General features: G+C 30.7%; 3 protein-coding genes across 3 annotated transcripts; all 3 read left to right on the top strand.

The window, feature by feature from the left end:
- Window positions 1-3,921: 3,921 nt before the first annotated feature.
- On the top strand, window positions 3,922-7,608 carry URH1 (uridine-ribohydrolase 1). Its single transcript, XM_021433657.2, has 9 exons — window positions 3,922-4,433; window positions 5,184-5,299; window positions 5,418-5,477; window positions 5,732-5,914; window positions 6,009-6,113; window positions 6,591-6,687; window positions 6,785-6,892; window positions 7,008-7,143; window positions 7,229-7,608. Exons 1-9 carry the CDS (start codon window positions 4,313-4,315, stop codon window positions 7,335-7,337), a joined length of 1,035 nt encoding a protein of 344 aa, XP_021289332.1. The 5' UTR covers window positions 3,922-4,312; the 3' UTR covers window positions 7,338-7,608.
- Window positions 7,609-8,780: 1,172 nt separating this feature from the next.
- LOC110420373 (peptidoglycan-binding LysM domain-containing protein) lies at window positions 8,781-9,476 on the top strand. The gene has a single exon (XM_021433658.2). It carries the CDS (start codon window positions 8,975-8,977, stop codon window positions 9,296-9,298), a length of 324 nt encoding a protein of 107 aa, XP_021289333.1. The 5' UTR covers window positions 8,781-8,974; the 3' UTR covers window positions 9,299-9,476.
- Window positions 9,477-16,686: 7,210 nt separating this feature from the next.
- Window positions 16,687-20,158, top strand: LOC110420830 (GDSL-like Lipase/Acylhydrolase superfamily protein). Its single transcript, XM_021434209.2, has 5 exons — window positions 16,687-16,921; window positions 17,008-17,211; window positions 18,056-18,327; window positions 19,339-19,645; window positions 19,749-20,158. The coding sequence occupies exons 1-5, from the start codon at window positions 16,861-16,863 to the stop codon at window positions 19,961-19,963; spliced, it is 1,059 nt and encodes a 352-aa protein (XP_021289884.1). The 5' UTR covers window positions 16,687-16,860; the 3' UTR covers window positions 19,964-20,158.
- The last annotated feature ends 7,023 nt before the right edge of the window (window positions 20,159-27,181 follow it).

Below are 27,181 nucleotides of genomic sequence, written 5' to 3'. Positions count from 1 at the left end.
TATTCTTTTATCCCTTGTATTGTGTAAGAATGTGGAAACGTAAACTTATTAAACTTGAAGAAAAGATTTTGAGGAAGAATAACTATATTATTCTCAAAAGAAAAACAAATACCTAAGATTTTAATCAAATAATCTAAATTACTAGAATTGCTTGAATGCTAGACTATTGGGCAAATTGAGTCTATGCCTTACAACTAATGCCTAAGGGTCATAATTATAATAGAGTTTTCCTAATCTCAAAACAAATCTACTTCTAGTGGTCTAGTACAACTAGAGTTGATGACAAGAGATTGAAGAATATAAATATTCTATGACTAATCTAAATTTCTAGTGCAAAAAAAATAATTAATCACACAAGAAATTCTAACCCTATATGAATTCCCTCATATGGTACTCTATTCAACTTCGGGCTCTTCATGAGAACTTCTTGTATCGTTGGGCCTATAGTCCTACGAGATTGGGTGGCGTGGCATGCCTGCGACTCAATGATTGTCAATGGCCCCAATCAATATTGGCTCAGGGTAGATTTTTGGCCCTGAAAGGTATGTGGCACTTGTTTGCACTCTATCCTGACTAGTCTTGTGGACTATGCATAGACCTGTCAAAATGGGGTCGGTTCATTTTTTATTAAATATGGGATGGGTTGGGTTGAAAATTTTTGGTCCATATATGAACCAGGCCTAAATAGGCCAACCCACCAAATCAGTGGGCTGATGTGGGCTGAGGCAGGGCCAGCCCCATGGGCTAAAAAAATAATTTTAATTAATTTAATAATTTTATATATTTAATTATGAAAAATCAATAATTTAGTTACCAATAGTATTGTTTATTTTATATATTTCAATGTCTTTAATCTTTGCTTGTCAAATTAAAAATTTTAATTTAAATTAAAACTTATTATCTCTTTTTCTTTTATGGTAATGAATATTAGATGATAAATTGATAATAATTCAGATCTTGAGACATCATTGCTGCCTAAACAAGATTTAAATATTTTACTTGAGAATGAAGATTGAGGAGGATATAAATGAGTCTTGAAATTTTTATTATTTGGTTATATACTTATGTTTATGAGATAGTAGTTTGTGTTAAAGATTTAAACTTTATTATGTAATTTATTTATTTTTTTACATTTGGTGTAATTTATTTATTTGTAACATGTTTTTATTATTCAATTTATGAATTAAATCATAGAACAATTTTATTAATAAAAAATTTATCAAATAAAATTATAAAAATTAATTTTTTTAAAAAAAAATAAAAATGGGTTGACCCAACCCAACCCATGGGCTAACAAGGGGTGGGCTGGATTGAAGTTTTAATGGTTCATATAAAAAATGAGTTGGCCCGACTCAACTCATATTTTTTTAACCCACCAGAGCTGAGGCCGGGCTAAGCCGAGCCAACCCATATTGACAGCTCTAACTATGCATGTCATGGTTCTACGGACCGTGACACTACAACAACTGGAGGAGAGTCAAATACGATTGTCGACAACTCCAAGGTGGTGATTTGAGTTAGGTTGGCTATTGTTGCTAACGAGTTTCACAAGTTGGTCGAGAAAGAGCTCCCCTCTTTCTTTAGAATGGATCAGATTTGGCTTTTCTCAACGCTGATCCGATGCTAAAAAGTTCTTCCTACCTTTCATCGACCGGATCTACAATAGGGGACTTGATATATAAATTCTATTCTCCTGCCAATGAGATAACTCTTCACTACAAACTATGAAGAATTTTAAAAAATCCTAAATATTCAGTTTAAATTTATGGAAAGTGAATCAAATGAGTTGCCTAATGAAAGCTTAAGTGGCTTAATTGGCAATAGTCCAGGGCAAACCGAATAACAGGGAGAAGGGTTATGTTGTTATGCCTCTTCCAAAATTTTAAAATATTTTACATATTATATATTTAAAATATTAATTCATATCAAATTGTTTTGAAAGATAACATTAATTCATATCATAATAAATAAGGAAAATATTTAGCCTCAAAAATTTTTAAAATATTTTATGTATTATATATTTAAAACATTAATTGATACCATCATTATAAGAATAGATAAAGAAAATATTTAATTTTAAAAATTTTAAAATATTTTATATATTATATATTTAAAACATTAATTTATATCATTATTATGAGAATACAAATTGTATAAGAGATTAGAAAAAATAAAAAAATCAATAAATTATTATTAATTGATAGATTAATTTATCGTGTTTTGACTTTTCTGATTTTCACAACAACTATAAAGTTAGTTATTTTAACAATAAATACTGTGAAAATAAAATTTCAATATAAACTAGATGATGAATTTCTTACAAATAATTTAATTATTTATATTGAGAAAGACGTTGTTAATTTTTTTAGTATAAAATTAATAATTGATAAATTTAAATCTTAAAAATATTATCAAGCATAAATTTATTAAAAAATTATTATAAGTATTTCTTTTTCTATTCTTTTTTATTTAAATATTATATAAAATTAATTTTTATTATAAATATTTTAATTATTATTTCAGTTTAAAATGTTGATTTTTAAAATTTTTAATTTTAAATTTTTTTTATTTTTACCCCTCATTAAAAATTAACTAACTTCGTCCTCACCCAAGAATCAAATTATCGAGCTTGCTCAAAATCCCACGATATAACAAAATAAGCCGAGCCCTGGTCTTGCTCATATCATAACACTAACACCCAAGTCAGAGATTGCAATTATTAGGAACAAAATTTTATGAAAAGATTGAGAATAGGTTGTCGGACTGGGTGGGAAAAAATTGCTGTAAGATGAAGCCAAGTTCACCTGTCGGCTCAAGCATGTGGTGAGTGTATGTAGCATGTGGCCTATACCATTTCCTCTCTACACTTATCTGTTCTGAATCTCCATTGCCATGTGCTTCAACGTGTGGGCTCAAATATTTGGAGGCAAACCATGTTTTCCTTTTTCAGTAACTAGGACATTAAATCTTGTTAACGGAACAAAAATTCAAAATCCCTTCCAGATCCTTCAACATTGGTTTCATATATAATTTGATTAGATGAGATAATACAGCTGGCTGTTAATAATTTATTTTGAAAACCACATGTTGGATTGAATGTCCAAAATGTAAGGTATGTATGAAATTCTTTATACGCATTCTGATTGGTTATGGACAGTTTTTTACTTTATTTCTGTAAATTCGTAATTTTATAAAGTAGAAAGATGTTTCGCACGCATGTGAATGCCATAATCCACTCCAATACACTATGATCAAATGCCCAATAAATAATGCCAGGACAATATATTTTATTGTGAACCTAAATTTTGGTGACTGATGAGGATTATCCAATAATCAATCTTACACGTTTTTTAAACATGTGTAATTATCTAATTATCTATCATCATTCTTTATTAAAATCATTTCATCGTCACTCGTACTCTAAAATTTTTATTACAAAATATATTAATAAAAAAAAAGAAAACATCTTTTTAATTTTTATTAAAAAAAAATTAAATCATCTTTGATCATTTTTATGTTCACGTACTTTTCATCCGACTATTGTTTTGGTGTGCTTGACCAAATGATTAGAAACCTTAAAAATGCATATGTTGGTATTGACGGAATGGGTAGAAGATTAAGATTTAGACTATGAATTGATTAATTTTTTTTCTGATAAAAGATAATTTCTTCTTGTTATCAATTGTAAAATGCTTGATCGTATAAAATTGGAGTTCTTTCTCGTCTAAGAAACTATTTATTTAGCATTATCTTGTTGCATTTCACTTTTAGTTTGGTGTGCCCAAAGTCAATACCTAACTCTTTGCATTGGCTGTACACGTTTGAATTGAATTATCTTGGTCGTTAGGCGGCCAATGTTGTGGAATTTCAAACCTTGCTTCTATAATTTATATTTGGAAGTAAAGTAAATACAGGCTTTAATATTCAGAAAGAAGATCATAAAGGATCTTTGTGCTGCTTAAAATCCACAAAGTACGATATAAGATTTGGAACCACTCACGTTTGTCCACCTGTCAATCACCATTCGATTTCTCCAACAAGGACGCTGACGTCATTATTCACCACTTAACTTCAAAAGGCTTTCGGGAGCGGTCTTAGAATAAGGTTTCTTCTTCGCGGACTCTCTCTCTGGCAGCGGCCCCTTCATCGGCTCGCCCCTTTCGCTTCACGACAATTCCCAATTTATTTTAATTTCTTTTTCACATCCATATTCATTAGATTAATTACTAATAAATAAATTATTCGATATAATTTCTTCTATATATAAATATTAGTAGTTTTCTGGAGATTGATCTCTTGATTTTGCGTGAATATGGATTGTGAAATGAAGAAAATTTCTTACGATGGGATTGTCGTTAATGGCAAAAACGAGGGCGTTTTCGGCTCACCTGCCAGGAGGATGAAGCTCATTATCGATACTGACCCCGGAATCGGTCAGTTTCTTTCCTTTTTATAATGTGTTTTTTTTAATTGCTGGTTGGAAATGAATTTAGCATGTTAAGTTCTATAAAGAAGAATTATGGAATTGGAATTTCTTGTGTTCGTTTTCTCGTTTTAGAGTTGCGCTTGTATTTTAGAAAAGCTCTAAAAATTGATGAAAAAAGTTTTATTTATTTTTATTTTTTTGATAAGCAAAATTTCCAATATCCAAAGGAGGAGAATGACCTGCAACCAAGAGAAGATGAAAGAAAAAGTTTAAATTTTAGTTAATAATTTTATTTGTTCCTTTGTTTGACTTGTTATAAAAGAGACTATAGTTGTTTGCTTGTGTAGGAGCATAAATTTTTGAGCTAAGTGGTGAAAAAGAAAAAAAATGAAAACGTTAAAGCCGTTTTCAGGTTGAAACTCTAGCCTTTAGGTTCTAGTAGTGAATGAATACTGATTCCATTTAGAGGGGAGTTGGAGATCTGTATAGGGAGCTCTGTTTTCGCTAGATTGGTATGGAGAATCCTCTCGTGAAGCTATATAAAGAAGTGAAAAGAACACTTGGAAAAGAATGTGAAGGGCTGTTGGGGACAGAACGTGAGGTTGATTGGTTGGCATGTTTAGTTATGATGGCGTGGTTGAGTTTAGAAGATTGTTTTTGTAATGAATAGACTGAGGTTTCTATTCCCTATGTTAGATTGAAATGAATCGTGAAGATCCTCTGTAAGATATGAATGTGTTCTCTATTTGATTAATAGATGATAGTATGGCAATCTTAATGGCATTCCAAAGTCCGGAGTTGGAGATCTTAGGTTTGACGACAGTATTTGGTAATGTTGCTACAGAAGATGCCACCCGTAATGCCTTACTTCTGGTACGTGCTTGTTTGTTGATTTGAAATTTTTATATTTTCTAGGCTATATCTTTTAGGTTTTGATATGTTTATGGAATATGTTCATGATCATTTCCTCTTTTTGAGGTGCAAAGGATAGTGTGAGATCGCAGGGTGTCCAGATGTTCCTGTAGCAGAAGGCAGTCCCGAACCTCTTAAGGTAAATGTTTAGGTATTCTCTAGCATATTCTGCATCCATTTCCCAAATTAGATTGTAATTGCACTGAAAATGATTCATTTTTCCCTCTTTTTTTTTTTTTTTTTTTTGTGTTTGTAGCATGGGGCAATCACCTTGCTCTTGCTAGTTGAATTACCTTTGTATATCACTCTTATTTATTTTGCTTTCTTATTCTTTTTCTGGGCATTGTGATATCCTTTATTTAATTTAGCCTAACCATGGTCTCTTTGGAAAAGGGTGGGAGGCCACGTGTCGCTGACTTTGTTCATGGTTCTGATGGACTGGGGAACATATTTCTACCTCCTCCAAAAACAAAGAAATCTGAGAAGAGTGCCTCTGAATTTTTAGTTGAAAAGGTCTCTAAATATCCTGGGGAAGTATCCATACTTGCACTTGGACCGCTGACAAACTTGGCTTTGGTAAGTCTCTGCATTGTTTCTTATCGATTTCCTCTTTTGTTGTTATTGATTCCAGGCCTAAGAACTATGTGCCTAAACATGGTTATATACCCAGGCAATCAAAAGGGACTCAACCTTTGCTAGCAAGGTGAAAAATATAATTGTACTTGGTGGTGCATTCTTTGCATTAGGAAATGTGAATCCTGCTGCTGAGGCAAATGTAAGTACAGACACTCCTAGTTTTATGTTTTTATGATGAGGAACGGAATGTCATTCTTCTTTTTGAAAAGTTCCTTCTTTATGGTAACTTCTTAGTTTGCAGGGAGAAACTACAAGTTTTTAAAGTTGAGGCCCTGTAGGTGAAGGTTTCTTGATTGAATCTCCATCTTGATTTGTTACCTCTTTGATGTTATTTACTTTTTAGTTCTAGCAATGTGCCTTTACACATAGTTTTATTACATTTTGGGGTGAACTTCCTTTCAGTTGAAAAACTCATCTAATTTCTTTTGCTTGCTTAAAATCATTATTATACCGTCTTCTCTTTTTCTTGGCAACCACGTTATCTCATTGTTCATTCCAAGAGTGAACTGTGGTTGCAGCTGGCTGGTCAGTGAAGAAAATTAGTTTTATCTTGAACAAAGTTTAGTTGTTGACTATCCATTAAGAAGTCATTCACAATTTGTTTGTCTGACTACAGATTTATGGGGACCCTGAAGCAGCTGATGTTGTGTTTACTTCGGGGGCAAATATTGTTGTTGTTGGGATTAACATTACTACCCAAGTCAAAATGACAGGTAGGAACTTAATTGTCATTTCTCTTTGCAAACAAGCTTCTTTTGCATGTTTATTTGAGCTAGTCTTCTTGACAAAGATAATTGTCTTGTCTGTTAGATGATGACCTCCTCGAGCTGAAACAATCAAAGGGAAAGCATGCTCAGCTGCTGAGTAACATGTGCAAATTCTACAGAGATTGGCATGTGAAGTCTGACGGTGTATATGGTAATCTTTTGCAATTTTAAATTAGTATAAACTAAATTTCATCTTTTCTTTTCACCTCCAGAATCTTGCTCTGAGTCTTATCATAAGGGAATAACTCTGAAAATTTTGGTTCCAGGGATATTTCTTCATGACCCTGTCAGTTTTGTGGCTCTAGTTCGGCCAGATCTCTTCACATACAAGAAGGGGGTTGTGAGGGTTGAGACGCAGGGCATATGTGTGGGGCATACATTGTTGGATCAAGGATTAAAAAGGTATTCCAAAACAAGCATGCTGATTATCGAATTTAAATAGATTTGCAGTTATTGTTGCTAACATTTATGCCATATTTTGGTGCAGATGGAATGGAAGCAACCCATGGACAGGCTATTCCCCAGTTTCTGTCGCTTGGACAGTCAATGTGGATGAAGTCCTTAAGTATATTAAGAAACTGTTGATGAAACCATAAAAGCTGAAAATAGGACTTGATATTATGAAAGATGTCAAGAACCCAAACTTGGGATTGGATTGCCTTTGGTTTCCGCTAAAAGGCCCATTGTAATGTATACTCTTCATTCTACCCAAATTTGGGTTTAAAGAGCTCATAATTGTTTCCATATTGATGGATCTCTTATTTATTGAAAAAAACAATCACTATGATGATCCTCAACTAATAAGAAATATTGTAAATGATGCTTTATCTTAAACATGTAATGTTAATGTGGGGGTCTTTCTACTAACCCTTAAGTGCGTTGCAGCAACACAATAGCTTAACTTAAAAATATAGGAATTGTCATCACCAGAATGTTAAGGTTGTTTGATCGTCTATCTGTCCATGTTAGAGTGGTTAGACATGACATCATACTGATCTTCATCTCGTTTAATTCTGAAACTCAGCCCATTTTGTTTTCCTGAGAGGTTAAATGGGTTTCTATTGTCTCTCTAAAAATACGAAAGCTCTCTTCCAGGTAAATTCAGACTTGGAGCCCATGCCCACGAACTTTAGTTCCAAATTTTGACAGGACCCAAAATAAATGATTAAAGGAAGAAGAAGAAGAAGTGCATGGGCTTTATTCAGCAGAGAAAGCAATTGATCTGAGTGATGACTAACAAGAAGGATGATTTGCATCTTGTGAAAAAGGTTAGATGGGTAGTTTATGCAGTTACAATTGCCAACGAGTCTACCGCTGATTCTTTCTACAAATGTACGTGGACTATCGGGCTCTTGGCAGCTGCAAGCTTTCCCTAACTGCGGAGTGGAATCCACAGTAAAATTTAGGCGGCCATGCCTGTGAATGCATGTGATCTCACATGTTTTCTCTCTGATATCACCTTTTTATTTTTCTTGCCAGTTACCAAGTTCGTTGAAAACAATATTGTGATAGCCAAACAAAGATAACTTTTTAGAAAAAGAGAATGCGGATGGTGGGTTGATTATCCATAGTTTGGCGGGGGAAGGTTTTGAGTTTTGAGTCTTGAATTCATGTTCAAATATTTTCTTCCTCTACTTAATGCATTCCTCAGAACTGTTTCTAGCCACTTCTAATTTGAAGGCTAAACAGTCAGCAATTGATTTCAGTCCATCTCTTTGCGAATGCAAACGCGTCAATCTTTGAAGTTCACCTGGGATTTCAACATCACGAAACCGACCTCCTCATCTATTTGATGCAACTGCTAGGCCCTAGCTTTGCCAAGGTCAACCTTAGCATTCATGATTCATGAATCAAGTTAGGGACTCATGCTTAAAGTCAACTTTATTTTCTATCCATAAGCTAAGCTCTATATTTATCCCAAACGAACCCAAAGCAACTAAAGAAGCAAGGTCAAAACCAGTGACGAAAGCACTTTTAATAAAAGCAGTTAAACTAACTCTTTTTCTGCGCAAACTTCTTTATATTTCTTTCCCTTAAGGCAGTCAACTACCACAATGAGAGAACCGTCTCAACTCCCGCCAGACACTGCACCCACTCCAACCACCTATAGAAAACGAACCCATCTTCTCAATCTTATTAAGAACTCCAAAATTCTCTCTAACATATCATTTCAAGAACCCTGGAATAAGTGGAAGCCCTAAACCATTAGACAGAAGCAAAAAGAAAATAGAAAATGATGGGGCGAGTTTCTTCGACAACTGCAATGGCGGAGAAGCTTTCCTGGTACTGTGCTTTGTTCATGGCAGTGATGCTGGTATTGAGCTGCTGTGAATCGAGTGAAAGGGAATTCAGAGGCGAGGTGCTGCGTCAGCAGAAGGATTTGATGATGAACAAGCCATGCGATGAAATTTACGTGGTTCGGGAAGGAGAGACTTTGCAGACTATCAGTGAAAAATGTGGGGATCCTTATATTGTTGAAGAGAATCCTCATATACATGACCCAGATGATGTTTTCCCTGGCCTTGTCATCAAGATTACTCCTTTCAAGAACAGGTAAAAAATTACTAGAATGAATCCTTCATTGCTCAAGATAGATATATATATTTGTATTCTGGCCCACAAAATTAAAAGAAAAAAGAAGTAAAGAAAAAGATTGAGGCGTATATCTAGATTGGCCAGGAAATATTTAATATTGACAGGGCAAGTGATTGTTATAATTTGCAGTTTTTAAGAAATTTCTTTGAGAGACTGCTTAATTAAAAGAAAAGAATCAATTGTACTTTGACACAGAAGAGGTGATAGGATTTGAAGTAGTATTCATTTCAAAGAAACAAGTATTTTGGCATAGTTTAGTGCACTAGTTTTGTAAAATTTCTATCGAAATATTATTGTGTTTAGATGGAGTTTAATTAGGGAAGGTCCTTTTACGATGGAACAACTTGTTTAATTATATGGTTAGAAAGTATTCTCTTCTGAAGGCGGGGATATCCACACATTTGATCCTTAATAATATTCTAGGTGTTTGTCATTAATTGGAAAATTACAGCAACCCATCCCAAGTGCCATTATCAAAATCAATCCACAATAAGAAGCAAGTAAATGTCAGGTTTCGTTTTGGAAATGCATATTGTAAAGATAAAATTCCAATTTTAAAAATGAAATAGTAAAAGAACATTTCAATAACCAATCAAATAACTGACTAAAATGATTATAAATCTAATAAAAAGACGTAACCATCCGTAGAATATGCCACCATAATAACTTTTCCCAAATCCAATGGGAAACTGGTTCCGCAAAGTATTAAGCAATTTCAATCCAAGCTCAAGCAACCAAAAGAATTATTGGGCTTTCCTAACGTTGCAAAAAGTGGTCGCACGTAGGCCATGTTTAACATTTTATAGCCATTCAGATTTTAAGTTCATCTTCCACGAGGTTGGACATGGGCCGGGCTGCCGAGGTGGTTCCCAATAGCGAGCCCAACCAACCCAAGCCTCAGAAGCATCGTACCTTTAAAACAAGTTACTTAATATAAATATACATATAAATGTCCATTATATTACATTTTAAAAGTTTAGATTAAGTCAAACAATTTAACAAATAATAGCCCAAACAGGGCATGCAACCCAAATAGGTCAAATAGTCTAACAAGTAAACACATAAGTGTAATCTGATTTGAACTCTTAAATTTGATTATATATATTTAAATTTAAATGTAAATTAGATTAGACTAAGATTATAATTTATTTTGAACATTATCTATCCAAATTAAATCTTTCATATTATATTTATCTTGTAAATTCTATTTATGTAAAGATTATTAACCTATAAATACACTTTCACTTCGTACTTGTCTTTTACGTTATATTTTACAACACATTATCAGTATGATTCTCTAATCTCTCAAGTTTTGGTATCATTTAGTTTTCATCATCATCTTAGAGCATGTTTGACTTAGTTTTTTCTTAACTTAAAAGCTATTATAAAGCTCTTATGAAAACTAATAGCTTTTAGAATTAAATTAAAGCGGTTTGGCAATTTACTTTTTATAAGTTCTTTTTTATATAAAACAACTTATATAAACTCTAATTTTAATTAAACTTACCATAAAGAGTATTTAATAAATTACTAGAACTCTTAACCCTAACAATGGAGGAGAACCCAGAAAAGAAGAAGAGAAGTCTAAGGTGGTAGTAATAATTCAGGAAAATCACGTTTCTATGAACAATATTATCTCAACAACTTTAATCAACAAGTATTATCTTAATTTTCATCTAATTTATTTTAGCAACCATTTACCTATTTGATTAATTATTTCAATCAAATCATCAAATATTATATACACTATAAAGAATTTAAAAATAAATAAACATCACATAATTGTTATATTAAATAATAAACTGAGAAATGTCAACTAATAAAAAGAGTTTTCAAAGTTAAAAAAAATAATAAAAAATAAAATTAAAAAAAAAACCTGAATGCAGTTTTGAATTTTAGATTTTTTTTTTATTTTTGTAAGAACCAAAAAAACCCTAGAATGATGATTTGCATAAAGGGAGAGAGGAGATGGAGATCGATATAGAGAGAAGGAGAGAGTATTTTTTGAGAGGGGATCTTTTTGGGAAACAATAGCTTTCCTAATAAACTAGTATGTTTTTTGAAAAAAAAAAAAAGAGAGAAGAAAGCTTCTAATTGAAACTTTTTTTTAAGCTTTTTTTTTTAGATTTTATTTTTTAAAAAAAGTTATTTTTTAAAAAAAATTTTTACGAAATCCTATTTGGTCCAACTTCTGCTTTAAGTAGTAAATAATCTAAAAATAAATCAAGCCAAATGAGCACTTAAAGTAGAAGTTCCTTTTAGTTTTCATCATCATCATCATCATTGCTTCAAAAGGATTTCCATGATTAGTTTTTTATTTTTGATTTTAACAAATTAGGTAAGTGATTTAATATCTCTGTGTTGTTTTCAGCACTTGAAAATTAGCCTTAATGACAATTTGCTATTATGCATTATGTATCATATTTTGTCCCTTGATTTATTAAATTAGATTAAGCAAGCAAATATATATAATCATATATGATCTCTTTGTTTTGGTTTTGGAATATGATTTGCTCAAAACTTTATTTCTTTGTTTTGAATTTTGAATATGATTATGCTTAGTTTATGTAAATTTGTTTTTGATACTATGAGATTTTACATAAAACATTTTGAATTGAACATTTGAAATTGACTTTGTTTGATATTTGTTTCGTAATAAGTAGATAAATAATGCATTCTATAATCTATTAAATTTGAAAATACATTTCGACCATCATAAAAGAGTAATTCTTTCAAAAACTCGTTATGATTGGATACATTTATGATTACAAGATTTTAAAACTATAAACGAATATAACTCAATATTATTTAGAATCAATTATTAACTAAATTGTGTGGAGTCGATACTTGTTGTCTAGAATATCTTGAGAAACATTCTTTGTGAAAAGTATCACTATCTAAAAGAAAGGATTAGATACTTGTGGTCTAAAATGTCTTGGGAAGCATTTTGTATGAAAGTATTAGTACATATAAGCAAGGTCGACCTTAGATAAAGCCACCCAAGCAAGGGCTTTAGGCTTCAAATTTGAAGAAGTCTCATAATTTTATAATAATTATAATATAATTAATAATATTAAAAATATATAAAAATTAGGATAATCAATTACCTATTTTCTCATGCTCAATAAATATCTATTTTCTCTCATTTCTATGTCCCTATTAATCCTCAACTACTTATCTTATTTCCCATTAAAAATATTTAAAAGTAAAAAATAATTAATAAAATAACATTATAAAAAAATAAGTTTTTTCTGACAATATTTTTTATTGAAAAAAGTTAAAATTCCATTGAAAATGTTTTTTTTTGACGGATTTCTAATGAAACAATCAGTTGAAAATTTTATCGATAAAAGCATCATCGGAAATACTTTCTGTTGGAAATCCATCGAAAATTTCCAACGAAAAATTTCGTCTAAAAATTCTGTTAGAAAACGTATATAATTTGTCGGCTGTTTCGTATCATTTTTGTTGGAAATGCTTTTCCAATAGAATTTTCCGTTGGATAAGCATTTCCAATAGAATTTCATAAGAATTTTTAACAAAATTTTCATTCGAAATTTTCAATAGAATTTTTTATAAAAAAAAAATTTTTTTTGGATAAAATTTTAATACTTTTTCTTTTTTTTATTTCTTAATAAAATTTTAATATTCCAAAAAATTAGTTATCCTTACTCTTAATTTTTGGAGTTATGGTGGTTATATTTTAGTGGGTAAAAGTATCCATCTATTTTTAGTGATTAAATGCATTCTTAGAAAAATGATTAGAATAACCACCATGATTGCAATTATTATGATGACTTTTTTCACATCTATAACCATAATTCTTAAATTATATCGTATTCACTTCGAAGAATGGGCAAAGTTTATGATTTTCATTAGTAGCTTGTTATTTTATTCAATCACAAAAAAATATGAAATCCAAAACAAAATGCATTTCAAATTACTCAAAGCATAATATTTTTCACTTGTTACAAAATAGATATCATACAAAGTCAATTTCAAATGTCTAATTCAAAATGTCTTATACAAAATTTCATAGTATCAAAGATAGATTTACATATGTTAAGCAAAATTATAATTAGAATTCAACAAAAAAAATCATATATTAAGAAAATCATTTTCCAAAATTAAAACAAAGATATCATGTATAATTTTACATATTTTTATGCTCAATTTGATTTAACAAGACAAAATATGATAAACACTGCATGATAGCAAATTCATGTCAAAATTATTTTCAAGGATGAAAACTTTGAAGAAATATTAAGTCACTTACCTATTTGCTAAAATAAAAAATGACAAAAAAAAAATCAACTATAGAAATCCTTTTGAAGCTTGAAAGAATTGAAACTTTAACTTTGAGATGATGATGAAAACCAAATAACACTAAAACTTGAAAGATTAGAGAATTGTGTTGATAATATATTATGAAATAACCTTAAAAGAAAAGAAAAAAATTAAAAAAGTAAGAAAGATCTTATTCAAGTGTATATTTACAAATAAAGTGAATTACTTATTTATAAGCTAATGACCTTTTTTACAATAAAGTGAAGGATTTATTTATAAGCCAATAACTCTTTAAATCCTAATTTTAATCTAATTTAATTTATATCCAAATCTAGATATATATGTTCAAAATCTAAGAGTTCAAATCATATTATATTTATTGTGTCTAACGGTTACATTGTTTGACTTGATTTGAACTTGTTGGATCATAAAATAATGAACATTTTCACAAATATTCATAACAATTAAAAATTATTTCTAACAAAATATTTCATTAGAAATGTACATCTAAAAAATCTCGCTTGGCGTGAAAATTTCACTTGGTGTCAAAGTTTTCTGGATGAAAAATTTTTCTTAAATGAATGTAAAAAATTTATTGACAATAAATTCAAAATTCATAACATTATTCCATTTGGAATAAGATAGTATTACTCGTGGATATTTTTCAATTAAAAAAGTTCCGTTAAATCATTTGACTTTCGTATAATATTTCTGCCTTAATTGTAACGTTAGCTTGAGCGCTAACTTGAAAAAACTAAATGAAAACTAAGATTTAAAAAAAAAAAAAAACCTTGGGTTATAGAGGACACTCTATCTCATGTAGACCTTGACCAATTCTATATTGCAAGTCAAAATTTAAATTATAGAAAGCGCTGCATCCACACGCATTTCCATTGAATTCATTTATCTTTAAAAAGACCTACACTTTAAAAGGCAAGGGCAATTGAACAAAGTCAAGTTAAATTATTGCATATAATTTTCCTCTCCAATGATAATAGTACAAAGCTCAATTTGCATCCTAAAACGATCATTTTCCTTCATTTTTTTTTCTTAAATTTCAACGAAATTTGCTAGTGACAATTGTTTGCTGCAAATATGGAGCAAGTTGATTTATTTTATTTTATATTTTTGAGTACTTTTAAGGTCAATTTAGAGCAAGTTATTTCATTTTATTTTATTTTTCCGTCTCCAATGAGTGCTTTAAACTATGTTATTGGACACGAACACGTGTTTGCAGTATTGCTATAATGTTCAGCCGCCCTCGTTGAAATCAGTTGTGTTGGTGTATAAATTCTGACCTTTTAAACTCTTCCTGGTAATCATTAAAGTATACCATTTTAATTCTTTTTCTCTGGTTTTAATTGGGTGCTTAGAGAGTTAGAATTCCACATATGAAATAGACAGAGCAGGCATTTCTGATTGATTAAACCTTCATTAATTATATTCAACAAAGAAAATCAAAATAGGGGTTGGGTCAACATAAATTAATTTCTAAACTACAAGGAATGTCGTTCCGTTTGACTGAAGACGAGGAAAAATACATGTGGAAGGCATGCTGTTGATGAACCAGAATGAGTCCTCGAAGGGGAAGAAAGAAAAAGTACAATATAAAGAAGGAAAAACATAACTTCTTACCATGCGAGGCCACATCCCTCTTAACCATGCCATTTTTTAAAGATATACAATACATAAGTCCATAATCAGATTCAAGGACAACTCAATAATCTCAAAGATTTAAAATTAAATATTCAAATAAAATTTTTATTTTAAATTAAGAAAATAAGACTATTTTTTTTATTGAAGTTAAGGAAGAAAGAGAAAATGAGGAAACAAAAATTTATAGGTGAATATTATAAATAGAGAAAAAAATCGTATTATATATAAAAAAATAGTTGTTGTACATAACATTGTAAGAATTAAGAAGCATAGAATTTGAGATTTATTAAGCACATAATTAAAAAAATAAAAAATATATCATTTTATTAATTATCTTAATCTTTACATATTTTTAATGAAAATTGATATAAATAGTTAAAAATTAATAGAGATGTAGGAAGTGAGAGATAATAGATATTTTATTAAGCATGAGAAAATATGTAAATATTTAATTAATTATATTAATTTTTATATATTTTTAATATAATTAATTATATTATTACAAATTATGGGACCTAAAGCAATAATATAATTAATTATATTATTACAAATTATGAGACCTAAAGCAAGGGTTTACTGGCTTTATCCTAAAGCCGGCCTTGATCAGATTGTCACAAACGCAAAAGGCAGTAGTTAAGTAGATTATATGAGTGTGTTTGCCATCCAATTGGTACGGGATTCTAGTTTTTTAACATTAATTTTAGCTTATTTACTGAAATTTATTAATAAAATAACTTTTTTATTTTAAGAAAAAAATATAAAATTAATTTAAAATATTATTTGTTTAGGTTTAGATAATTTCAATTTGAACTGAAATCAAAATATATATATTAAAAATTCAAATTACTCCGAACTTAATATTGCGATTCAAATCAAAGTTTTCTTGATTTTTTTCTTAACCCTATTCACAATACACTGCCATCAATGTAAAGCAAATTAGCAATCATGTTGCATTAATCTAAATTAGGTCTATAACCTCCATATAACTTAATTAGGTAGGTGATTGGGACAATTAGGTGGCACAAATATAGAATGTCCAATTAATTTTCCTAAGATTACCCGGTTTTAGGAGAATTGAATTTAAACTTTAATTATTCATTAAAGCAGAATAAATTACTAAATCAGATCAGGATTATTCCGCTATACTCTGTAAAGGAACCACGTGCGTTATGTTAAAATCAAGACTCATCAAAGCATACTAGAAACTTCATTAATGGAGGCCATACAATCCCACTGGAATTAAACTTTTCAGGGTTGTCTTCATGTTGATTTGGTATACAATAGTGTCTTTAAAAGTTTTCTTCAATAATTTTACTTGGTCCTATAATTAGTAATAAAAAACAGGAGATAAAACTTTCCTTTCCGTGTCTGCCTCTTTCCCTATTTTCAGTCACTCACTTTTTAAAATTTGACCAGCTGGTGGGCTCTCTTCACCGCTTAACTTAACTGGAAGCTTACGTCCACCATATAAATTGTTGAGATTCTTCGTTATCCTCCAAATATCCTTCCAAGCTTAAGCACTTGGCACCCTTCCCTCTCTATTTGCAAAGTTTTCTTTGTCTAGCAGTTCGCTCCTGATTAATGGACACTCAGAACTTACTCTTCTCCTTGTTCTGTTTCTTTCTCCTTTCTCTTTTCTCAGGTAAGAGAAAACGAACTCCATTTCTTTCTGCCCCATGCCTGGCCTTTCACTGCAAGAAATTTGTAATCGTCTTCATATAATTGTAGGTCAACAACAAATTGTTGAGGGTTCAAGGGTGTCTCCGTTCGCTTTCAGACCCCAGAAGCTCTTTGTGTTTGGAGATTCCTATGCTGATACAGGGAATAACAGGAAAGCTTTAGCAAGTTCCTGGAAATTTCCTTATGGAATTACGTTTCCTGGGAAACCAGCTGGCCGTTTCTCTGATGGGCGTGTCTTGACTGATTACGTTGGTACACCTCGCTCTCTCTTTCTAATGAGTAATGATAGCGTTTTTCGTTTTCTGCTTTAGCTTCAGCTCTTTCTTTTCGGTACGAGTAATGGGGTTGCTTGCTTTAGTTCCTGCTCATATTAAATAATATATTAAAATGAGTGGTGGGTTCCTCTTCACTCCAAGCTTGTCACTTTTCCTCTTCGTGATAATTACTACCGAGCTGAGTTGCCGCTCTCCCTTTCGGCACCTGTTCATTTTGCATTGTAGGGGTTCATCTTTCTGTTCTCTTGTCAGACCATCATCTATCTTTTCCTTCTTGTCCGACCATTTTCACGTGATTTGAAGTTTTGTACACTTTTGTTCTTTACCATTATTTAACATTAATCATTCTTTTCAGTGCTTCCATGCTTTATCACGAAATACCCTCTTAAAATGCGTCTACGAATCCTTTTCTTCATTTTCTTATTCCCATTTCGATTAAGTACTTAAGGAAGGAGAGGATAATTGTAATGATTTACACCTTTAACCCTTGTTTCATTTTAGTTTAGGAACCACAGTGTCAAAACCTCAAACGCTATGCAAAGTAACAAACAACTCAAAAAGAAAAAACAAATGATCAGCTGTGGCAGCATTTCTTCTCCATAAAGATCTCAAATATAAAGCTACTTTATCTTTTTCTTTATGTTTAGTTCCTAATCTCCTAAAGTTTACTGTTAGTGCTTTCCAATCAAAGCAGCACTATAGTGACACAACAAGATCAACAACCCCCTTTGGAATTCACTTATTCTAACCACTCAATCATTTAACAAAAACAACATTTTTTTATTACCGAAAAAAGTCATGCCTTGTTTCTTGACAAGCAGCCGGCTATTTGGGAATCAAGACACCCATACCATACAGGTGGAGGAAAGAGCTGGCTGGTCGCCTTAAGTATGGAGTGAACTTTGCTTATGGAGGCACGGGTGTTTTTGACACGTTGGTTCAGGAGCCAAACATGACCACCCAGATCGATTTCTTTCAACAGCTCCTCAATGACTCGGTCTACACCAAGCGGGGCTTGAAAACTTCTGTCGCACTTGTCAGCGTTGCAGGCAATGACTATTCAGCTTACATTGCCAGGAACGGTTCTGCTGCGGTAATAAAAATTATCTGTTTTTCTTGAACACTTTATATATATCCCGTAGTGTTCATTTTGTCAGGCACAAGTCAGTGTTCTATAGATGGTGACAGGCATTGAATATGTTCACTAATTGCAATATGAAATTGTTAATGGTCCCTTTAATTTTATGCCTGGTCCTATAAATCTGGTAATCAATGTTTGTTGAACCCACTTGAAATGACACTTGCTCTACCACATAATGACCCGATTAATAGTTAATTGCCAAAAACAAAACACCTAGTATTTTTTTTTTAAATTGATGAAAGGGACCAATAGTTGTCTGCCATGTAGGTATTTTAGAAAGTAACCTATATAGAAAACTGTTGTCGTACTGTCCAAGTGCAATATCTCGTTCCTACTAGCTTTTATGGGCTGTTTATTTTCTGGCGTGGTCTTAGAGAAAATCTGAGCCGTCCAACTGACACGTCATTTTCTCTTTGGCCAACCCGTGCATCTTGTACCTCTAGTTCAGACTAAATATCTTTGTTACAGTGAACTAGGGTGCCCCTGCCCAATGCTGCTCGATCGGTATATGATTATAAAAGGACAAGAGTTATAAAAGGAGATGTCATGCTCTTTGGTAGTACAAAAATTGGACTCTATATTAGCACTTAGCAAACATTTAAGTCCTGCTTATATTTGTTCTTCGTGGTGTCTCAATATTATGTACGGTCAGGTAGATCTTAAAGATATCAAGGTCTCTTTCTCTTGTTCTTATTATTGTATGTATGCATGCAAAGAAAAGGAAGAAGAGTTACCAAGGATTTTGAGATTCGGTGAATGATGAGTTTATTTGCTCTTATAACGGAGCGCAAGCCGTAATGTCATAAGCTTTAATGAAAATATTGTCCCTATTATTTGTTTATTGCAAGGAAGCTAATACTGGGTCATCAAGATAAGTAATTAAAACCGATCAGAATGTATGAAAATCAACAAAATAGGAGGTACGGAATGAGAAATTGGCTAAAATGTACTGTTTGCTGACAGGGTTTTCCAGCTTTCATCGGAAGCGTTGTGAGTCAACTTACGGTGAACTTGAAACGCATCCATGGCTTGGGAGTGAGGAAAATAGCCGTCAGTGCCCTGCAACCATTGGGATGCCTCCCTCAAAGCACCGCCCAATTCTCCTTTGAACAATGCAATGCAACAGAAAACACCCTTGTTAATCTCCACAACCAGCTGCTGGTTCAAGCTGTGAACAATTTGAACAAACAAACCAACAGCACCTCTTTCATTGTTCTTGATCTTTATGATGCCTTTTGGACCGTTTTCAATCAGAAAGAAGCTCATCAAGGTTATGATATATGCAATCTTCACTTTGATCCATTTTTACTCAAAACTACCAAAATGATCTTTTGCTTTTGCTAACTAATTTCTACATATATTTCTTTTTGCAGTAAGTCCGACATTTGAGAACCCATTTCAACCATGCTGTGTTGGGGTGACTGCTGGATTTTCATGTGGAAGTGTAGACGAACATGGGGTAAAGAAGTACACACTTTGCTCAAATCCTAAATCAACATTCTTTTGGGATACAGTTCACCCTACACAGGAAGGATGGCAGGCTGTATATTCAACTCCAGCTTTTCAAAACAGCCTCAAGCAACTGTGATAGGAATTACCATGGAATGGATTAATAATGTTTGGGAGTTGTAACTTTGTAATGCTTTACATTTTGTTTCAGGTGTATGTGGAATTCCCTGTTATCTCTTTATTCATTTGTTTAGTACTTTTCCTATTGATGTAATCTTGGCTTGAGGTTAGAGTAAAATTGTATGAAAGCAATAACGAAAGTTCTTCCCCAGAACCTCTGGTCGAACAAGAGTCTAGACCCTAATATCCTGGCCCAATCTCCAACTTTTCGAGCTTAAACTATGTTCTCCCATAGTACCTTTGGGTGAAGCACAATATGACAGTCCACAACGAATTAGTGCACGTCTTGATACTAATTGTAATGATTTGAGTCTAAATATCATTAGGTCAATAATTTTTTGAGTTTAATTTATGTGATTTTCAAAAATTTATATTCAAGTTGTTAATATTGATTGACTCTAATTTTTATATAAATTTTATTAATCACATTAATCTTGGATGTGGGAGGGCGTTTAACGCCACACTTGAGTAGATCTCATTGGTAGTAAGTTTCCAAGGTAAAAATTTATTTTAGAGGTGAAAATAAATACTTAAAAATTAGAAAGTAGGTTTTGACGAAAAGAACAATTTCGTGGCTACTTTCTACAATGAGCATATATGGGCCGACCTATTGTTTTCATTTTTCTTTAAGCATTTTTATATGATATTCTTTTAGCTCATGCATTCTATTTTTTAAGGAAGTAATACTCAAATTCAATATAGATTGGGTCCGTTTGGGTTTCACAAAAGTTTCTAAGTCCAAGAACCTTGGCCCATCCCAAAGTCGCAAACCATTTAGAAGTCAACAATTAAAGCATTGGGGTGATGGACATGTAGGCCCAAAGGCCCCTGACAAAAGTGATTTAGACAGAGACCCATGGCCGTCAAATGAATCTTATCCTCTTTCATTTTTCTATTTTCGCTGTTTATTCCTTAATCGAATAATTATTTTCCAACTGATAATCACAGGATGAACTAACATGAATTTTTATAATAAAAAAAGAGAAAAAAAATGAAAAAGAAAAACATTAATTTTACCGCTTAAACTTAACTAAAGTGATAATTAAGGGTATGATAGAATTACCTCTGGTCCCCTTCCCCTTTATTTTGGGAGCCTGTCACATTCGGGACCATTCGATAAAAAAAAAAGAAAAAGGGACAACTGAATTTGCCTACTTAATTGCATTTGCCTACTGGTTGTGTTTTATAACATGACATAAAATAGATTGTTCATCTTAAAGGATATAACCGTTGTTTCTGTGGATTTAGAGTGTTATACTTAAAATTTATCTTTCATTAAACCTAATAAAAATAGTTAAAAAAAATAAAACCATACGTTTAAAATGGTATGATACTAAAGCAACAATGTTGGTTTATATATTTATTTATATATTTATCAATGAATATGTAAAAGTAATTAACTGGTAAAAAAAAAAGTCGTGGCAAATATTACTGTAGCTATCTTGTTAAAGATTTCCTTTTCCCTTAGAAATTAGATATTAGTTTGATCCTTTATATAGAGAAGAGGCAATAATTTATAAAAGGTGAGGGGTCACTTTCTATATGAATAGATGGTTCATGATTTCACCAACCAAATGTAATGGTTAATGGAATGATGATGTCATTTTGATGTACGAGGACATTTAAGCCAAAAAGAAAGAAAGAAAGAAATGAATCACTGGTATTTGCTTCTCCCTCCTGGCACCATGTTGCAAGATCATTCTCTCTTTTCTAGTGTAGGTACATTCTTTAGCTTTATTTTTTTTTAATTTCTACTCAGTTTTATTTTCTTTCAAAGTCATTATAAATTTCTATTTCATATTTACTATTTTTTTTGATGGAATAATTTTAAGTATTCAAGTTGATGTTACCTCGATTGGAAATTAAATTCCACTTAAATAGATAGCAATTGTCGTTGGGTAGGCAAAAGCTTCCAAAAGTAGATATTAGATCATCAATCTATAATTACAACAGGCAACAGAATTCGTCTGCTCAAAAAGAAAAATTATTGTGCTACTGTTTTGGATTTTCAGTTTGGTTGATTAAACTTTTGCATGTTACTTTATTTAGTGTGTGATTGTACTTGTGTTATTGTGATCAGCTAATAGTGCTACCCATAATGCTTTGTTTGCTGACAACAAGCTGTATCAAATGCACACTTGTTCAAGTTTATTGGTTCTCAGTCTAATCCAGGAGAGAATTGAAGGGAAGTTGAAGCCAATTGCTTAGATTTCATTTTTGTTTTATGAAAGCCCGTTGTGTCAAAATGATGTGCTAAACATGCAAGATATAATACTGCCATATATACCTAACAATTTCTACAATGTCCCTTCCTATAGTTATCGCATGGTTGCAGTTCACTGCCACTGCCCCTTTCAGCAAAAAGAAAGATACACGTTTTCTACTCTTTTCTTCTGCAAACTAATTTTAAGGGAACTGAAATTTAGATGTTAAGTCAGCTTGGAGCAAATGATAATCAACTTTATTAAAATGAGCTCGAAGCTAATTATTGAAAGTGATTTCACTCCTTGCATGCATTCATTTCTCCTTTCCAATAATCCTTCATGCCTTGGTCCTAGAATTTTGAACTAATCTTGATCACGTCCTAGTAATCGCATTCTTGTTATCTCAGAATTAATTTACATCTCATGTGTGGTAGCCCAAATTCTTACAAATATAATGTCTCTTTGGAAACTAAAATTCAACCAAATACACGTGTGCAAGAAATTCATGCAGGTTCTGTAACGTTTGTATTGCATGCAAGAGTGCATTTGCAAATAGTAATAGTATTATTGCATAAAATGGTATTCAGTAGTTATTTAATTTTAATTTTGGATTTAATTATTTGTCATCGGAAAAGTTTACAAACTTCACTCAGACAACTGATCTTTCTGTCAAAAACAATGTAAAGCATGTGTTTCTTCCACATAGAGGTAACTCCAGCTAATAAGACACCCGTTTTCTTGATGGGCGAATAGGCACCACAAAAACCCTGTCTGTCAGTGAGACGGGGGCCTCTTCACTAAAAGAGATTACAGGTGGTCCAGATGTCTCTAATCTGCGACTTTCCAGATAAAACCACAAAAGTTGAAAGAAGGATAGTCATCGTGCAGATACGTCTGCATCAACCAATACGTTGCCTTGCCGCCCAGCTGTGGGTTCTTCTGACTATTTCTGCGAAGGACGACACACTGTGCCTAGGCAGGGCTTTTTCAACACCCGAGTTTTTAATGAGCCTGGTCCACGTCAGCCCACAGCTAAAAGTTGACAGGCAGCTCGCGATAGCAAGTTTCTCTTCTCAAAACGTTTTATTATTATTACTCTTCTCAACACTTGATATCACCTGTTTCTCCCAAAACTCTCACTCGCGACCATCAATGTTCACTTTGTTAGCTCTTAGGATGAATGCAAAATTTTAAGTTTTACCAAAATAACAATAGTTATTATTTAATAAAAAATTAAAAATCATATTTTTTATTCATATACATATAATCAAAAGCGATTAAAGTACCTCTAAAGGTATTCTTAATTTTTCTTTTTTGTAAGATTTTTTTTAAAAAAATTATTATTAATAAATTTTGATGACCAATTTAAGTAACTACTCTTGCATGGATATACTAAAGGACTAGGATCTATTAGACTCAATATGTAGTTTAACAAGATTTATATATAAAATCCAAAAGAAGAACATGCATGGGATCTTTGGGATCCCTCTATTGTTATGAGCTCAACTCCATGTCATCATATGACTAATACTTTACCTGAAATTTCATTTAATCTAATTCTATCATTAGTTTCTTAACTTAGTTAATAAACTTTATTTACCCATTAATTGCAATAATGTCCATCAACACAATGAAATTGACCTTTGCATAGAAACAAAAATTATCAATGAGGTCCATTTCATTACAATCTTTATTAATTAATCCTTTCACCTAGAGGTGGAGCCTCCTTATAGCATGGCCCTCTTAAAATTTTAAACTTTTTTTACATATTACATAAAATTTTTTAAATTTTTTATAAATTTTCTTAACGGCCTCGCAAGATAATTTTATTTACTAATTAATACAAATAAAGAATAACAAAATAATTTTATATGCATGACTCAGTTTTGATTTTTAATATTTTGTTTCAATTTATATTATTATTTATATTAATTAATTTATTTTTATTTTATTTACTCATATGTTGTAAATCTTTTTAGATTTTCTTTCACAAATTTCTATGAATCATCAATCATATTCTTTTTTTTTCTTTTTTATTATGTCATATGTAAATTTTATCCTCTACTTGTCATGTTTTTCTTTTTTTTATTATATGAATTTTATTTTCTATGATTTTAATCTTTAAACATAAATAAATCATTATGTAATTTTTAAATATAAATTACACTATTGCACTATTGCACTTTTGCTTAGAATTTCATCAATATGCTAGTTTTTATTTAAAATAACCAATTCATTTTAGTATGTATGTTGCAAACTTTAAGTAACAAGGATATACATATAAATTGATAGAATGAAATAATTGTATTTCTTTCAATACAATTTTATTTATTATAAAAATTTTTATGGCTTTCAAAATATTTTTTGATTTAATAATTAGTTTCAATACAATTTTATTTATTATACTTTTTTTAATGGCTTTCAAAATAATTTTTATTTAATAATTAGTTTTATTTTTCAAACTGTTTGATAAAATTAGAGTCATTATGGTTAGCATATTACTAGTTAAGCCCAACAAATAAATTCTAAATTAATATGTTAAGCCTATCAAATTTTAAAAAAATAAAAGTCAGTATACTAATTTAAACCTATTAAGTTTTAATATAAATCTAACCTATCATAACATATTATATTTTAATGATCCAACCTAATAACCTATCCTAATATATTATATCTCAATATTTCAATCCAATGACTTAATATATTAATTAGCAATTTAACAGGTAAATAGAAAATAAGAGGAGAGCTAAAACATACAAAGTAATGAGACAATTTATTTGAATTTGAAAAATTATGTTTTCTTCCACTCTTGCTCGTAAGAGTGAGAGAGACTCTTTTTATAATTTCACTCGATTATATATATAAATGACACACATCATTACTGTTAATGTGCATTTTTTTTATGTTTAATATCTTTTGATTTTTTTTAATTTTTTAGATGAGTGATAACTGAATTATATATAAATTTCTCTTTAACTATTTAACATTTTTTCCGTTTGGCCCCCCTTTGAAAATGCTCTACCTTCGTCCCTGCTTTCATTGTACCATATTCTTCATGGGTTTTATGGATAAATAATTTTCATTGTCACATCCAACCCACATAATACCAATTCATAATGTTCATTCTTGTTGGACTTTGAAAAAAATATTTTTCACTAAAACACTTATACATAATATTAATATAAATAATATGATTTTTAAACACCATTTAGAAAACACACCAATTAGATTTCTTGAGTCCAATAATTCTATGAAAATCGCTTAAAAATATTTTTCAATAGAGAATAGTGAATCTTTTATTGAGTATTCAATATAATTTATTTTTCATGTATATAACTCAACGTATCAAGGTATAGCAATTAAATTCAGCATTACATGTTGGCAATTTTAAAGTCATATAGATACTAAATTAATTATATTGACCTCTTAAGTCTAAGAACAACTAATAAATTGTAATATAGCTTTCTTCTAATTATTGACAGTGACAAGTTTATATGGTGCTCTTTAATTAGATCATGTTATATATATATATATATATATATATATATATATATATATATCTCATATACTGCACCCATTTGTTTGTTTTAATGTCACTACCCCAATTCTAGAGTTAAAACATTCTATCCTTTTTAATAGAGGTAGAATAAGTGTAGACTTTAAACAATTTGTCGCATTTAGCCTAGAAAATTTTTGACAAATAACGAATTGAAGAACTATAACTCCACACTTAAAGTTCATAAACTATTAGTACTTTTTTTCTACAATGTTACCAAAATAATTTATGATCATATCCTATATGACATAAATAAAACATCCATTAAAATAATATATATATATATATATATATATATATAAAATCAATAATTGACATAATAATTTATTTGTCCAATAAATAAATAATAAAATTGATTTTTAAAGACATATGTCTAAAACACTTGCTAGTTGTAATTACAACTAATCAAGAAAAGTTCAAGCTTTAACTACAAATCGGTCCTCCTTTATCGTAAAAGAAAACCTACAAGTGTAGTCTACTGTCAATCTCTCCCTCAAAAGTTTTATTGCAATGTGAAAAACCCTCAAATTTTAAACCCATCTTCTCTCTCTCTTTTTGTTTTTCTTTCATTTTTCAAAAACTTCATTATTCTTTTTTGCTTGTGTTGGGAATTTTCAAATAGAAACATGTTCAACATCAAAAGCATTACTAAAATAAATTACAAGAGACAATATTTAGTGTGGTTCGACACTCATTGTCTACATTTATAGACTAAGAGAAAAAAAAATCCACTATAAACATTGAAATTACAAAAATGTACAAAATAAGAAAAAAAAATTAAACTTGAGTTCCAAAGCAAATCTAGTTTCCACACATACTACTGTTTAAACTATTGAGAAAAGCCATGCAAACAATTTACAAAAAGCATAATACCTAAAAAAAACCCTTAACTATTCAAAAAAATTTAAATAAATCATTTTATTTTACATTAAGTCAAGCTCTTGTACTTTATTTTGGGTAAAATATGCCCTTTTAACTAACCATTGTTAGTAAAAATGCCATTTATCATTTTATTTCATGTGGTGCTAACATAGTATGCTAATATGTTATAGTGAATGATGACATGGCATATTGACGTGGCATGCTAATAAGGTCATGTGGTATTTTTATCTTTAATGTCAATGCCACATGGCATAAAAATGATAAGTGACATTTTAATTAAGTGATTGTTTGGCTTGACTTTTTTTTAACTTATCTACTTCTTAAAAGTAAAAGTTAGGCCAAATAAATATTTGGAGAAGCTTTTAAAAAAATAAGTAGCTTTTTTTTTTAAAAATAATATTTTGAAAAAGAGAGCTTTTTCTCCTTTTTTTTTTCTAAAATACGCCTCTTTTTAAGGAGAATTTTTCTTTTTGTTTAAAAAATGTCCTAATCTATTAAAAATAATTCCAACACTATCTGTTTTTATTTTTATATG

Source organism: Theobroma umbraticum, unplaced genomic scaffold, assembly GCF_002168275.2.
Source record: "Theobroma umbraticum cultivar Fairchild unplaced genomic scaffold, ASM216827v3 scaffold_86.0, whole genome shotgun sequence".
Taxonomy (NCBI): domain Eukaryota; kingdom Viridiplantae; phylum Streptophyta; class Magnoliopsida; order Malvales; family Malvaceae; genus Theobroma; species Theobroma umbraticum.
Note: the sequence above shows the minus strand (reverse complement) of the source record. Positions and strands in the feature narration are given on the sequence as shown.

What these genes read in the sequence shown, in the direction of transcription:
- URH1 (XM_021433657.2), top strand. Translation starts at nt 4,313, where the DNA reads ATGGATTGTGAAATGAAGAAAATTTCTTACGATGGGATTGTCGTTAAT. An exon ending in CGATACTGACCCCGGAATCG is followed by an intron (nt 4,434 to 5,183) that starts GTCAGTTTCTTT and finishes TTTGATTAATAG; the next exon opens with ATGATAGTATGGCAATCTTA. An exon ending in CCCGTAATGCCTTACTTCTG is followed by an intron (nt 5,300 to 5,417) that starts GTACGTGCTTGT and finishes TGCAAAGGATAG; the next exon opens with TGTGAGATCGCAGGGTGTCC.
- LOC110420373 (XM_021433658.2), top strand. Translation starts at nt 8,975, where the DNA reads ATGATGGGGCGAGTTTCTTCGACAACTGCAATGGCGGAGAAGCTTTCC.
- LOC110420830 (XM_021434209.2), top strand. Translation starts at nt 16,861, where the DNA reads ATGGACACTCAGAACTTACTCTTCTCCTTGTTCTGTTTCTTTCTCCTT. An exon ending in TCTCCTTTCTCTTTTCTCAG is followed by an intron (nt 16,922 to 17,007) that starts GTAAGAGAAAAC and finishes ATATAATTGTAG; the next exon opens with GTCAACAACAAATTGTTGAG. An exon ending in TCAGAAAGAAGCTCATCAAG is followed by an intron (nt 19,646 to 19,748) that starts GTTATGATATAT and finishes TTCTTTTTGCAG; the next exon opens with TAAGTCCGACATTTGAGAAC.